At 37.7% G+C, this 15406-nt stretch overlaps 1 protein-coding gene across 5 annotated transcripts in view; it reads left to right on the forward strand.

Moving 5' to 3' along the window:
• Window positions 1–15406, forward strand: part of ALS2CL (ALS2 C-terminal like) — a 320431-nt gene that overhangs the window by 251574 nt on the left and 53451 nt on the right. For all 5 annotated transcript variants that reach the window (XM_053713729.1, XM_053713732.1, XM_053713731.1 and 2 more), the window contains one exon: window positions 4858–4935. In XM_053713729.1, the coding sequence (XP_053569704.1) occupies window positions 4858–4935 (78 nt within the window). The remainder of the gene's footprint in view (window positions 1–4857; window positions 4936–15406) is intronic.

The raw sequence follows: 15406 nt of genomic DNA on the forward strand, positions 1-15406 counted from the left end.
TACCCCTAAACCGAGGTCCCCCCACATCGCCGCCACTCGATTAAAATTTTTAACCCCTAATCTGCCGACCGCCACCTACGTTATACTTATGTACCCCTAATCTGCTGCCCCTAACCCCGCCGACCCCTATATTATATTTATTAACCCCTAACTTGCCCCCCACAACGTCGCCGCAAGCTACTTAAAATAATTAACCCCTAATCTTCCGACCGCAAATCGCCGCCACCTACGTTATCCCTATGTACCCCTAATCTGCTGCCCCTAACATCGCCGACCCCTATGTTATATTTATTAACCCCTAATCTGCCCCCCACAACGTCGCCGACACCTACCTACACTTATTAACCCCTAATCTGCCGAGCGGACCTGAGCGCTACTATAATAAAGTTATTAACCCCTAATCCGCCTCACTAACCCTATCATAAATAGTATTAACCCCTAATCTGCCCTCCCTAACATCGCCGACACCTACCTTCAATTATTAACCCCTAATCTGCCGACCGGAGCTCACCGCTATTCTAATAAATGTATTAACCCCTAAAGCTAAGTCTAACCCTAACACTAACACCCCCCTAAGTTAAATATAATTTTTATCTAACGAAATAAATTAACTCTTATTAAATAAATGATTCCTATTTAAAGCTAAATACTTACCTGTAAAATAAATCCTAATATAGCTACAATATAAATTACATTTATATTATAGCTATTTTAGGATTAATATTTATTTTACAGGCAACTTTGTAATTATTTTAACCAGGTACAATAGCTATTAAATAGTTAAGAACTATTTAATAGTTACCTAGTTAAAATAATTACAAATTTACCTGTAAAATAAATCCTAACCTAAGATATAATTAAACCTAACATTACCCTATCAATAAAATAATTAAATAAACTACCTACAATTACCTACAATTAACCTAACACTACACTATCAATAAATAAATTAAACACAATTGCTACAAATAAATACAATTAAATAAACTATCTAAAGTACAAAAAATAAAAAAGAACTAAGTTACAGAAAATAAAAAAATATTTACAAACATAAGAAAAATATTACAACAATTTTAAACTAATTACACCTACTCTAAGCCCCCTAATAAAATAACAAAGACCCCCAAAATAAAAAATTCCCTACCCTATTCTAAAATACAAAAATTACAAGCTCTTTTACCTTACCAGCCCTGAACAGGGCCCTTTGCGGGGCATGCCCCAAGAATTGCAGCTCTTTTGCCTGTAAAAAAAAACATACAATACCCCCCCCCCAACATTACAACCCACCACCCACATACCCCTAATCTAACCCAAACCCCCTTAAATAAACCTAACACTAATCCCCTGAAGATCTTCCTACCTTGTCTTCACCATCCAGGTATCACCGATCCGTCCTGGCTCCAAGATCTTCATCCAACCCAAGCGGGGGTTGGCGATCCATAATCCGGTGCTCCAAAGTCTTCCTCCTATCCGGCAAGAAGAGGACATCCGGACCGGCAAACATCTTCTCCAAGCGGCATCTTCTATGTTCTTCCATCCGATGACGACCGGCTCCATCTTGAAGACCTCCAGCGCGGATCCATCCTCTTCTTCCGACGACTAGACGACGAATGACGGTTCCTTTAAGGGACGTCATCCAAGATGGCGTCCCTCGAATTCCGATTGGCTGATAGGATTCTATCAGCCAATCGGAATTAAGGTAGGAATATTCTGATTGGCTGATGGAATCAGCCAATCAGAATCAAGTTCAATCCGATTGGCTGATCCAATCAGCCAATCAGATTGAGCTCGCATTCTATTGGCTGATCGGAACAGCCAATAGAATGCGAGCTCAATCTGATTGGCTGATTGGATCAGCCAATCGGATTGAACTTGATTCTGATTGGCTGATTCCATCAGCCAATCAGAAAATTCCTACCTTAATTCCGATTGGCTGATAGAATCCTATCAGCCAATCGGAATTCGAGGGACGCCATCTTGGATGACGTCCCTTAAAGGAACCGTCATTCGTCGTCTAGTCGTCGGAAGAAGAGGATGGATCCGCGCTGGAGGTCTTCAAGATGGAGCCGGTCGTCATCGGATGGAAGAACATAGAAGATGCCGCTTGGAGAAGATGTTTGCCGGTCCGGATGTCCTCTTCTTGCCGGATAGGAGGAAGACTTTGGAGCACCGGATTATGGATCGCCAACCCCCGCTTGGGTTGGATGAAGATCTTGGAGCCAGGACGGATCGGTGATACCTGGATGGTGAAGACAAGGTAGGAAGATCTTCAGGGGATTAGTGTTAGGTTTATTTAAGGGGGTTTGGGTTAGATTAGGGGTATGTGGGTGGTGGGTTGTAATGTTGGGGGGGGGGTATTGTATGTTTTTTTTTACAGGCAAAAGAGCTGCAATTCTTGGGGCATGCCCCGCAAAGGGCCCTGTTCAGGGCTGGTAAGGTAAAAGAGCTTGTAATTTTTGTATTTTAGAATAGGGTAGGGAATTTTTTATTTTGGGGGTCTTTGTTATTTTATTAGGGGGCTTAGAGTAGGTGTAATTAGTTTAAAATTGTTGTAATATTTTTCTTATGTTTGTAAATATTTTTTTATTTTCTGTAACTTAGTTCTTTTTTATTTTTTGAACTTTAGATAGTTTATTTAATTGTATTTATTTGTAGCAATTGTGTTTAATTAATTTATTGATAGTGTAGTGTTAGGTTAATTGTAGGTAATTGTAGGTATTTTATTTAATTATTTTATTGATAGGGTAGTGTTAGGTTTAATTATATCTTAGGTTAGGATTTATTTTACAGGTAAATTTGTAATTATTTTAACTAGGTAACTATTAAATAGTTCTTAACTATTTAATAGCTATTGTACCTGGTTAAAATAATTACAAAGTTGCCTGTAAAATAAATATTAATCCTAAAATAGCTATAATATAAATGTAATTTATATTGTAGCTATATTAGGATTTATTTTACAGGTAAGTATTTAGCTTTAAATAGGAATCATTTATTTAATAAGAGTTAATTTATTTCGTTAGATAAAAATTATATTTAACTTAGGGGGGTGTTAGTGTTAGGGTTAGACTTAGCTTTAGGGGTTAATACATTTATTAGAATAGCGGTGAGCTCCGGTCGGCAGATTAGGGGTTAATAATTGAAGGTAGGTGTCGGCGATGTTAGGGAGGGCAGATTAGGGGTTAATACTATTTATGATAGGGTTAGTGAGGCGGATTAGGGGTTAATACATTTATTATAGTAGCGCTCAGGTCCGCTCGGCAGATTAGGGGTTAATAAGTGTAGGTAGGTGTCGGCGACGTTGTGGGGGGCAGATTAGGGGTTAATAAATATAACATAGGGGTCGGCGATGTTAGGGCAGCAGATTAGGGGTACATAGGGATAACGTAGGTGGCGGCGGTTTACGGAGCGGCAGATTAGGGGTTAAAAGTGTAATGCAGGGGTCAGCGATAGCGGGGGCGGCAGATTAGGGGTTAATAAGTGTAAGATTAGGGGTGTTTAGACTCGGGGTACATGTTAGAGTGTTAGGTGCAGACGTAGGAAGTGTTTCCCCATAGGAAACAATGGGGCTGCGTTAGGAGCTGAACGCTGCTTTTTTGCAGGTGTTAGGTTTTTTTTCAGCTCAAACAGCCCCATTGTTTCCTATGGGAGAATCGTGCACGAGCACGTTTTTGAGGCCGGCCGCGTCCGTAAGCAACTCTGGTATCGAGAGTTGCATTTGCGGTAAATATGCTCTACGCTCCTTTTTTGGAGCCTAACGCAGCATTTGTTTGAACTCTCGATACCAGAGTTAAATTTATGGTGCGGCCAGAAAAAAACCCGCGGAGCGTTAACAGCCCTTTTACCGCCGAACTCTAAATCTAGGCCTTAGTGTTTAATGTCCCTTTAAATTACTTCTGCTTGAAAGCAATTGGCATTGTTACAGCGTGAGAAGAAAAAGATTTAATACCTGCCCTCTTAAGCCTAAAATTTAAATGTGAGACAGTTATCGCCAGCAACTAAATGTTAATTTCTTTATGTTTTTAAATGAATGTTGCTTTGAAATGAATTAAATATGCCAAATATTGTAATATTCATGCTACCAAAATATTTCAATTTTAGAATAAATATCAGTGTGAATGTTTGTTCTATCATTTAAATGTATATAAAAAAGAGACATTTGCTCCTCCCTAATGATTAAAACTGTTTTATTGCCTTACCAACATTTGCCCCTTAAAGGGATCAGAAAGTCCAAATTAAACTTGCATGATTCAGATAGGGCATTTGAAAACCACTTCTATTTTCAAATGTGTTTTGTACTCTTGGTATCCCTTGTTGAAAATAAATACACACATATCCTACACTAGTGGGAGGTAGCTGGTGATTGGTGCCTGTACACATTTGCCTCTTGTGATTGGCTAACTAGTTGTGTAATGCTGTTCCTTCAGCAAAGTATAACAAGATAATGAAGCAAATTTGATAATAAAATTAAATTTAAAAGCTGTTTAAAAATGTACATTCTATCTGAATTACATTTTTGGGGGTTTCCTGACCCTTTAAACGTTTATTTTGAATGCTTCTGGGGATAAAATAAAACTAAAAATCACTTTGGTTTAATTTTTTTTTTTGTAAAATTACAGATACAGATATCTGTTGTCATTTTTGGGTTAAAACAGAAACTATGCTTGAGCATGTTAATATTTTAAAATGATAACTTTGGTGGGTGTAATATAATTGAACCTACATATATGGTGCAGTCATGGGGTATCATAAGATCTTCCACAGAGTTTTGCTACATTATTCTAAAAGTAATTTTAAGGTCATTTGCATGTGATAAAACAAAAGTGTAACCTCTAGAACTAAACCTGTTTTTGTCAGGGGACTGGTATTCTGCTTTCAGAAGATAACACAGTTTATGAAGGAGAATTCACAGAGGAGCTTATCTTGGCTGGGAAGGTTAGTCTGTCCACACATAATAAATTATTCTGTTTATCATTCCATTATCATGCGCAATAAAAAGGAACTGTAAAGTCATAATTACACATAAATAGACTCAATAGAACATTACATTTTAAACAATTTTCCATTTTACTTCTTTTATCAATTTTTTCTTAGTTCTCTTGTTATTCTCTGTTAAAGCATAATCTTAGGTGATCTCAGGAGATCTCAGGACTGTGCATGTGTCTAGCAATTAAGCAGCAGTGTTTGTAATGTTATACAGTTGTAATCAAAATTATTCAACCCCCATTGCAAATCAGGTTTATTGCCAAAATGTATAGACTTTCAGCTATTTTCAATGAACAAATAAAACAAAAGCAATTGAAATAGCTCAACTAAGAATGCAACTTTTAATGAATTCTGCAGTCTCAAAATGATTCAACCCCCTTCATGGCAAGCATCTTTAGTAGAGCACCCTTTTACTGTTGAGAGATGCTTAGCCAGACACCAGCTTCTAGCAGCGTTCCTGAGGAATCTTAGCCCATTCCTCATGAGCAATGGCCTCTAGTTCAGTAATATTCTAGGGTTTGCGTGCTGCAACTGCCTTCTTCAAATCCCACCAGAGATTTTCTATGGGGTTCAAGTCAGAAGACTGTGATGGCCACTGTAAAAGCTTTCAGGACTTCTTCAGGAACCAAGCCTTGGTGGAATTTGAGGTATATTTGAGGTATGCTTGGGATCATTATCCCGTTGGAAGATCCAATGATGCCCAAGCATCAGCCTCCTCACAGACTATAAGACGTTTTCTCCTAGGATTTCCTGATACTTAAATTAATCCATCTTGCCTTCCACATGCTGCATGTTTCCAGTGCCAGAGGAGGCAAAACTGCCCAAGAGCATCACCGAGCCACCACCATGCTTAACTGTAGGCAGAGTGTTCTTCCCAGCGTATGCTGCATTCTTCTTCCTCCAGACACACCGCTGATCCATTGGTCAAAAAAGTTCCAGCGCTGTTTCATTGCTCCACAAAACAAAACCCCAAAACTTCTGTGGCTTATTTATATGATTTTGAGCATATTGGAGCCGATTTTTCTTGTGCTTTTGGTTCAGTAGTGGTGTATGTCTTAGAGTTCTGGCATGGAAACCTTCTGCGTTTAGTATGCGCCTTACTGTGCCACCAAGTCTTGCTGCAGGTCTTTTGCAGTGACTCAAGAGTTTTTCTCAACCTGCCTCAGAAATCTGGTTGCAGCCATTGATAGCTTTCTTTTTCCCCCCTATCCAGGTAGTGTAGCCACTGTTCCTTTAACTTTGAACTTGCAAACTATGCTTCCAACAGTGTCTCTAGGAACATTCCGTGCCTTCACTATCTTTGTGTATCCTTTACCTTGTTTGTGAAGGGTGATGATATCTTCTCTTAACTTTCTGGACCATTCTTTTGACTAAGTAATATTTCTAACATGCAGTCAAACGTGACACTCAACAAACCCCTTGATTAGTTGCATCAGGTGTGCTTGAGACAACACCTGTTTTTCATATTTGTGCTGTTGTGATTCTATTCAGGGGGTTGAATAATTTTGAGACTGCAGAATTCATTAAAAGTTGCATTTTCAGTTGAATTTGGGGAAACCACTTGAAGCATTCATTGTGTTGAGCTATTTCAGTTGTTTTTGTTGATTTGTTCATTGCAACAGCGGAAAGTCTGTAAATTATGACAATAAACCTGATTTGCAATGGGGGTTGAATAATTTTGATTACAACTGTATATCTCCTGTTGCCTCTGCATATCTCTCCCTACTGTCACTTCTCTGCAGCTCTATTGATCTATTTTTACAAACTTCATAAATGATAAGTAACTCACGTAATTGCAAAATATTCAAGATAATTTATAGATACAACACATCAGATAGCAAAATGTTACCTGCCTGACAGTTTGTTGAGATGTTGTAATAAATATTTCAGAAATAGTACACAGAGACAACACTGATAAGAAAATCATTTTCATACATACAGTTATTAATGTGTGTTAGAAACTGAATTACGCTCGAACTGAAAGATCCCCAGAAATTGCACTGAATACCCAGTAAGATTGTTGGCTAACGCTTGACAAAATTACCTGTTACCTTTACACTACAACCCATGATATCTCCTTTATTGAGAAGAGACATTTATATAGTGTTTGGGTCTGAGGGCATTATTTATTTTAGAAACAATTTAAAGGCATACTAAACCCACATTTTTTTATTCAGATAGAGCATGAAATTTTAAGCAACTTTCTAATTTACTCCAATAATCAATTTATCTTCGTTCTCTTGATATCTTTGTTTTAAAAAAGCAGAAATGTAAACTTAGGAGACGGCCCATTTTTGGTTCAGAACCCTGGGAAGTGCTTTCTGAATGTGTAACAACGTGAAAAAGGGAGTAGAAACCTAAAATACAGGTTACTAAAAGTCTAGTCTTAACACGAAGGGGTTAAGACTGTATTCACCTGGTCCGTGTATCTCTGGGGACACGCACTACACGTTTGGATTACAAATATATGCAATCTATACATGCATCAATGTGATGAACATTTGCCTATTTTTGTATACTGGTGCACCAGTCTCCTTCACGGCCCACTTGTCATTTTTATGCATCCTTGATATCCCCTGTATGTATGTGATGTGTATGTTTGGATGTATGAATTCATATAGCGTAGCTTTATTAAACTAATTTGTATTTCAAGAATTCGCTTTTTGTCTCCTTTTTATTGCATACAGTTGTGCTCTCTTTTGCCTAGACTTTTAGTAACCTGTATTTTAGGTTTCTACTCCCTTTTTCACGTTGTTACACATTTACCATTCTAGGATGCACCTGTATATTTTGATTGATTAATTAAGAGTGCTACTTACCCTATTTATGTTGTGCTTTCTGAATGGTGGCTAAATTTAGCCACCAATCAGCAAGTGCTACTCAAGCCCTGAATCTAAATTTAGCCACCAATCAGCAAGCGCTACCCAAATCCTGAACCAAAAATAGTCTGGTTACCCGCTTTTCAAATTAAGCTACCATGAGAACAAAGACAAGTTGATAATAGGAGTACATTAGAAAGTTGCCTAAAACTGCATGCTCTATCTGAATCATGACAGAAGAAAATGTTGGTTTAGTATCCCTTTAAAGGGATAGGTAAGTCAAAATTTAAAGGGACACTGAACCCAATTTTTTTTTCTTTCGTGATTCAGATAAAGCATGCAATTTTAAGCAACTTTTTAATTTACTCCTATTATCAATTTTTCTTCATTCTCTTGGTATGTTTATTTGAAAAGCAAGATTGTAAGTTTAGATGCCTGCCCATTTTTGATGAACAAGCTGGGATGTCCTTGCTGATTGGACAGCACCAATAAACAAGTACTGTCCATGGTCCTGAACCAAAAATTTGCTGGCATCTTAGCTTAGATGCCTTCTTTTTCAAATAAAGATAGCAAGAGAACGAAGAAAATTTGAAAATAGGAGTAAATTAGAAAGTTGCTTAAAATTGCATGCTCTATATGAATCATGAAAGAAAGAAATTGGGTTCAGTGTCCCTTTAACTTGCATGAATTAGAACATGTAATTTTAAAACACTTTTAAATTCACTTTTATTTTCAAATGTGCTTAGTTCTTAGAGACATTTGCTCCTCCCTAATGATTAAAACTGTTTTATTGCCTTACCAACATTTGCCCCTTAAAGGGATCGGAAAGTCCAAATTAAACTTGCATGATTCAGATAGGGCATTTAATATTAAGAATTTTTTAAAACCACTTCTATTTTCAAATGTGTTTTGTTCTCTTGGTATCCCTTGTTGAAAAAGAATACGCACATATCCTACACTAGTGGGAGCTAATTGCTGATTGGTGCCTGAACACATTTGTCTCTTGTGATTGGCTAACTAGATGTGTTCAGCTAGCTGCCAGTAGTGCATTGCTGCTCCTTCAGCAAAGGATAACAAGATAATGAAGCAAATTTGAAAATAGAACTAAATTGTAAATTTGTTTAAAATTGGACGTTCTGACTTCCGGTGGGCGGCGACCCAAGATGGCCTCAAGACTATGAAGCTCTGCATATCGTCTTAAACTTATTGTTTGAAAGTGGCCATATCTTAAGCCATCCTAATCTCCCTTAGCAGTTCGGCTGTTTGGGAACCTTAAGGGATCAGGATTACTATCACCTGGCCCCCGAGAAGTCAAAGTAGAAGATTTCAGGAGAGTTTGGAAGCTGGAGTAGTGTACAACGTGCTATCCTGTGTAGTAGCAGCCTGGGCAGACAACATGTTTAGCTCACCCTCAGAAGACCGCCAATACACGGAAATAGCACTCTCCTTAAAAAACCTGTTACTGCCGGCATTTATTAAACTAGAAGAAGCCACGCAGCATTTGTTAACTGTGATTCAGACCCCAGGACCTGAATGTACTTCAACAAAATGGCGCCGACCAGAGGCTGTCTTATTCGAATCCAATTGCGGCACCCCACAGGAAAGACCTCCTCAGGGAAGCAGAGCAAAAGCAGAGGAACAAGAACCTTGTTTTGAGGAAGATAATGAATCTTGGACAAGTCTGACTAAACAGATGACGGACCTCCGTGAACCGGAAGCCTCTCAATGTCATATTTTAGAGCAGGCTGAAGAAGCATTTACCTCCGATGTCACCAAGATAGCAAATATCGATAAAGCGGCATTATGCACAGCTGAACTTAAAAACCTACCTGCAAGTCCTCCTACACAATCTGTCACAGACCTGCCCGTTATCTCTGCATTGGAACATGAGCATGGGAAAGCCTCCCCCGTCACTATGATGGCAATTGCGGCGTTGATCTATGCTAAAATTAAAAGCCTATCTGCAGGTCCTCTCATAAAATCTGCAACGGCCACACTCGTTCTTACAGCAACAGATCATGAGGTTGGGACGCAACAGGACATTACTATGTGGAGACCCTCTTGCCGCTGTTCTACTGGGACATATTATACCCTCCCGAGGTGTAATTATTATCTGCTCTTAACCCGAGCTGGAATTGGCTGACTTCTCTCTTCGGATTCATTCTCCCCCCATTATAATATGACCTCTTTTTGTTTACCGGATGCCCCTTGAAACTTGGCCTGCATACTCTGCAAGTCTATGTATACCACATATTTAAGCTCTAAAGTGTTAAACTCCTTCTTGACTGGCTTATTTAGACCTTGCACGCTGTGGCCTCATACTAAAGTAACTGGAAGCCAGCCTGCAAGCCTGCCGCAGTACAGTACAGTACAGTTTCACAGAGGTTCTCAACCTTGGCCATGTTGGCCACTTGTGTTGTTTTATTATGTTTTATTTTTACTTTATATATATATATATGTATAGTATTTCTAAAAAGGAAGCATGCTTTGTACCACACCTTGATTCCAATAGCTCTCGCATTAAGCTTAGGTATTACAGGAGCCTCTAACCCCCCAGCTCAATTTTTAACAGCCAGCGCATAAGCAGATAGCGAATGTTTATTCTCCTATATTCCTAAATCCTTGGGATATCCTACTTATCAAGGGACTGTAATAATGGAAGTGGAAATATGTTGCACTACACGACACAGACAAGGTTTTAATGCTTGTTTAGTCCTGTTTAATAATGAGCAACAATATTTGTTATCTAATATGTTACCTCTGACTGGTCACTTCTCTTATGGTAATTATGTTAATCGTGTATCCTGGCTTCATATATTATTACTATCTAGAGGGTAGGTTGTCCCCATCCCCCCTGGGGGATATTAATTTATTGGGCTGGATCATTTGTTAACACGCAAGTACATTTCATTATTTGAATACTGGTAAGTCTCTTATTTTTATGTGCAGAAGCTGCAGAGTGTAGGTTGTCCCCATCCCTCCTGGGGGATATCAATTTATTGGGCTGGATCATTTGTTAACACGCAAGTACATTGCATTATTTGAATATTGGTAAGTCTCTTATTTTTATGTGCAGACGCTGCAGAGAGTCTTAATCTATCGTTAATCTATGAGGACCTCTAGAGGTTACTCTGATATTACATCCTAATATAAAGTGAAAGTTCAGTTCTTGAGCAAGGTGAAACGATCTAGCTGCAGCTTATTCCAAGAATGTGCTCTTTCTAATATATAATATGCATGAAAATAAATGGGCTTCACCACCTTCCAATGCTATGTTAGAGATATCCCTGTAGATAATGCCAATTGTACATTGGAAATGTATGGTTTTGCATGCATCTGTAGCCTTACCTTGCCGTTAATGTATGCATTTTCTCTTTCCTCTACAGAAACAAATGCAATCACCTAATTGCCACGCACAAACATTGCAATTACCTTTTTCTGGTTTATAGATGGTTTAGCTTCATTTGCTATTGTTAAGTATTTGTACTATCTCTCTACCATCCCCTTCCCTAGGTGGATATGCTTCATATGTAGTTTTATTTTTATTTTGTGTCCCTTATTGTTGCGCTTTACACCCGTCTGAACACTACCCCGGGAGCACTAAGATACTAAGGTTTGTCACATAAGTTGCTCTCCTGGGCACACTAACTCATTCTTTACTGGGCTATTAGAAAGCATAATAACTAACCATAGTACACGGAGGTTGCAGGCATCTAGGGGCAGCTGCTTATGCTGTATTTCTCTGCCTCTGTGTTGTTTATTTGAGTTGTCAGGTAATGAGATGCTGCCTTTTAGTAGCACTTTGATTAGCACTAAACTCCGGCACCTAAAAATATGGTCATTGTTACTCTTATTAGTTGTATCCTTGAGAACTAAAAAGTCTATGCAACCTGAGGTCTCAACACACATACAAACTCCTGCTTTGAATTATAATCAGACATATTTAATCATTTTAAATAGCTTGTGCATATGCCTATTCCACTTATATTTATCAGGAAAATATTAAGTAACCACATACATGCAATACTAAAACAGCCACACTTTCCATACTGGGCCACTTGCACACTCAGTCTCTAGATTGATGTTTACCAGAAGATATTTGCCTGACAGTATAATTTATTTGTTAATTAAGGTTGAGTAGTCGGTGTACTGATATTTCCCAGGCATATCTAACTGGGGATTCTCTCCCTTTAAAGCAGCTGTCCCATACGTCCTGAATTTAATTGGGTTCTGTCCTGTTTTTGTTTAGTTTATTTGTGTAGATTAGATGTTTTATTTTGTTGTTTTGTCATGTGTTGTGTTATTAGTTTTGTTTTGTGTTAATATTATAAAACTAAGAGGTACGGGTGCAATGTGAGATAATGATCAGCTAATTTTGCTATAACTTTTATGGCAGGGGTTATTCTATGTTATAGTGTGGCTTTAATCCTAAACTTGTAGAATACATGTGTACTATGCTATATGAAAGGAAACTGCAGTCTCTTATTGAATTTAATGATAGCAACGGTACCACTATTGATTTTGTATCTATACTTAATATGTCATGCTCATCCCATAATATCGATTGTAATGTCGCTGTAATTCTATATGTCAGTGTATGCACTTGATCGATTGTACCTGTGCTTCTTCAATAAAAAGAATTTAAAAAAAAAATTGTATGTTCTATCCATATCATAAATGAAAAAATTGGGGTTTCCTGTCCCTAATTTAAATCATTTTTGTCAGATAGTGTTTTATGAGTGTAACTGTACTTTTAAATATAATTTTGATATTTTTTGTACAACTTTTTTGTCCCGCGTAACAATTAACCAGAGCTCTGAAGTCGGCGCCATCCGCAACATGCCTTAAATTCAATTGCGTTCAAGAGACCGCATTTACTTTCAACCTGTAATACACCTACTATTTCCAATGCATGCAAAAAGCAGAGATAAACACCTTATTGCTCGCGCACAACAGCATGCCACTCAAAATCTATCCTTTTATAAGTAAGATAAATAGAATATGGGCAAAGTTTCACTGAAACTGAATCACCTATAGGTGAAAATGTATAGAGTTTTATCATTAAAAAGACATGGACCTCTCAATTAAACTTTCATTATTCAGACAGAAAACAAATCACGTCTTAAAGGGCCAGTAAACACATTGACATTGTAAGATAAAATACTTAAAGGAATAGTAAAGTCATGATTCAGATAGAGCATGCGACTGGTGGCTGCACACATACTTGTCAATGGCTGACCTTATGTGTTCAGCTAGCTCCCAGCAGTGGATTGCAGCACCATCAAAAATGTTCAGCTAGCTCCCAGCCGTGAATTGCAGCACCTTCAAAAATGAATGCCAATATAATGAAGCAAATTTGATAATAAAAGTGAAATGGGGAGGTGTTCAAAATTGTATGCTATGTCTGAATCATGGAAGCAATATTTGGTGCTTCATGCCCCTTTAATTATACAGATTAAAAAACTTTGCAATATACTTTCATTATTTAGTTTGCCCCCTTCTTCTGTAAGTCTTAAACTTTTTAATTCCCTCGTCCTAAAAACTGAAAGAGCACATGAGTTCACAAGACTAACCCTGCAACATAACTGTTCCTAATTTACAGCTCTTATCTTTTTCTGCTGACCCCAAACAAAGGAGATTTTCTTAATATAATAACAGTGGAATGTCCTGTTATCTCCAGACTCAAATCCCAATTGTCTTCTTAAAATAAGAAAAGTGGCGTGTGTAGTTTTACCTCTGAAACACAATTGCAGCAAACAAGGTGTTAATCTGTTCTAATATAGTTCGTACTCTGCTGATATGGCAATCTATTACAAGGTGTTTGCAGCAATTTTTGTAACAATGTTATATATATAGACCTCCTAAGGAAATGTTTTGTTTTTGTTGGCTATAAGGATACCAATACCCCACATCATCTCACTTTAACCCCTTATAGCTGCTTCATGTAGATTTTTTATTAAAAAAAGAAAAATGCTCATTTATTTATGTCAAAGAACTGTCCACTTTATTTGGGGGGCAATTGAGAGAACATTTTTTTTAATTACCAGAGGTCTGACCTCTGGTTAATTGCGCTAAGCTCGCAGGAGCATTAACCAGCCACTTCTAAAGGCTAATTATTTATCGCACACCCGTAAACTGGTGAATTTGCCCGTTTATGGGGCGTGATAAATTAGCACTCCACTTGTAATCTAGCCCTTTATAAGGAAACACAATCACTTTTGTTATTCAGACAGAGAAATACCTAGTTTATACAAAATACCTTTACACAATATGCTAGATGTTACAAACAATATTAATGCAAAGATGGTTAAAATACTCCCCTCTGTATGTACCGCTGCCTTCTACCAGTCTCTCCCAAAAAAAGACTGCTTGAAAATGTGGCTGTGTATAGTATAGAGGCGCAGGTCTGTTCTTGTTTGGTGCTCCAGAAAAAGCCTGGGAATGAAAGGACTTTATTTCTATGTGTGTAGATCAAAACCACATAATTGATGCAGTATACTTACTCCGAAAAAATTCAGAGTCCGGCTTCCTCTTGTGAGTATATGTAATATGTTGAGAACAGATTTCTCAATTCTGGTGTGACTGCAAATACAGAAAACGTACTCAAAATGCGGTATTATACCTGGTATATAATGTGCAGTATACTTACTCCGATAAAATCGGAAACCGGCTCCTTGTATAATGATCTCGTTTGTGCAGTTCAAGAATCCAAAGGACAGCAAACAGGTATTTGTTTATAAAACAAACATTTATTTAAAACATGTCACTATGGACAAAATAGATAAAAGCTCTAGTAAAAAAGCTCTACGCGTTTCAACGATAGTTCATCTTTCTCAAGAGCAATAAAAATTTGAAGTTGTTCTTGAGAAAGACGAACTATCGTTGAAACGCGTAGAGCTTTTTTACTAGAGCTTTTATCTATTTTGTCCATAGTGACATGTTTTAAATAAATGTTTGTTTTATAAACAAATACCTGTTTGCTGTCCTTTGGATTCTTGAACTGCACCAACGAGATCATTATACAAGGAGCCGGTTTCCGATTTTATCAGAGTAAGTACACTGCACATTATACACCAGGTATAATACCGCATTTTGAGTACGTTTTCTGTATTTGCAGTCAGAATTGAGAAATCTGTTCTCAACATATTACATATACTCACAAGAGGAAGCCGGACTCTGAATTTTTTCGGAGTAAGTATACTGCATCAATTATGTGGTGTTGATCTACACACATAGAAATAAAGTCCTTTCATTCCCAGGCTTTTTCTGGAGCACCAAACAAGAACAGACCTGCGCCTCTATACTATAAACAGAGAAATACCTAGGTAGGCATAAGGAGCACTAAATGGCAGAAAATAGTGCTGCTGCTATCTAGTGCTCTTGCAAATTGATAGCATTCTTGCAAAACTGCTGCCATATAGTGCTTCAGAAATGAGTCGGCTTCTAAGCATACGTCCCTGCTTTTCAACAAAAGATACCAAGCGAACCAAAAAAATTGATAATAGAAGTAAATTAGAAAGTTGTTTAAAATCAGGATCTCTATCTGAATTATGAAAGAAAAAATTGGTGTTTTATGTCCCTTTAAATGAACACAGATAATA

This window comes from Bombina bombina, chromosome 5, assembly GCF_027579735.1.
Source record: "Bombina bombina isolate aBomBom1 chromosome 5, aBomBom1.pri, whole genome shotgun sequence".
NCBI lineage: Eukaryota > Metazoa > Chordata > Amphibia > Anura > Bombinatoridae > Bombina > Bombina bombina.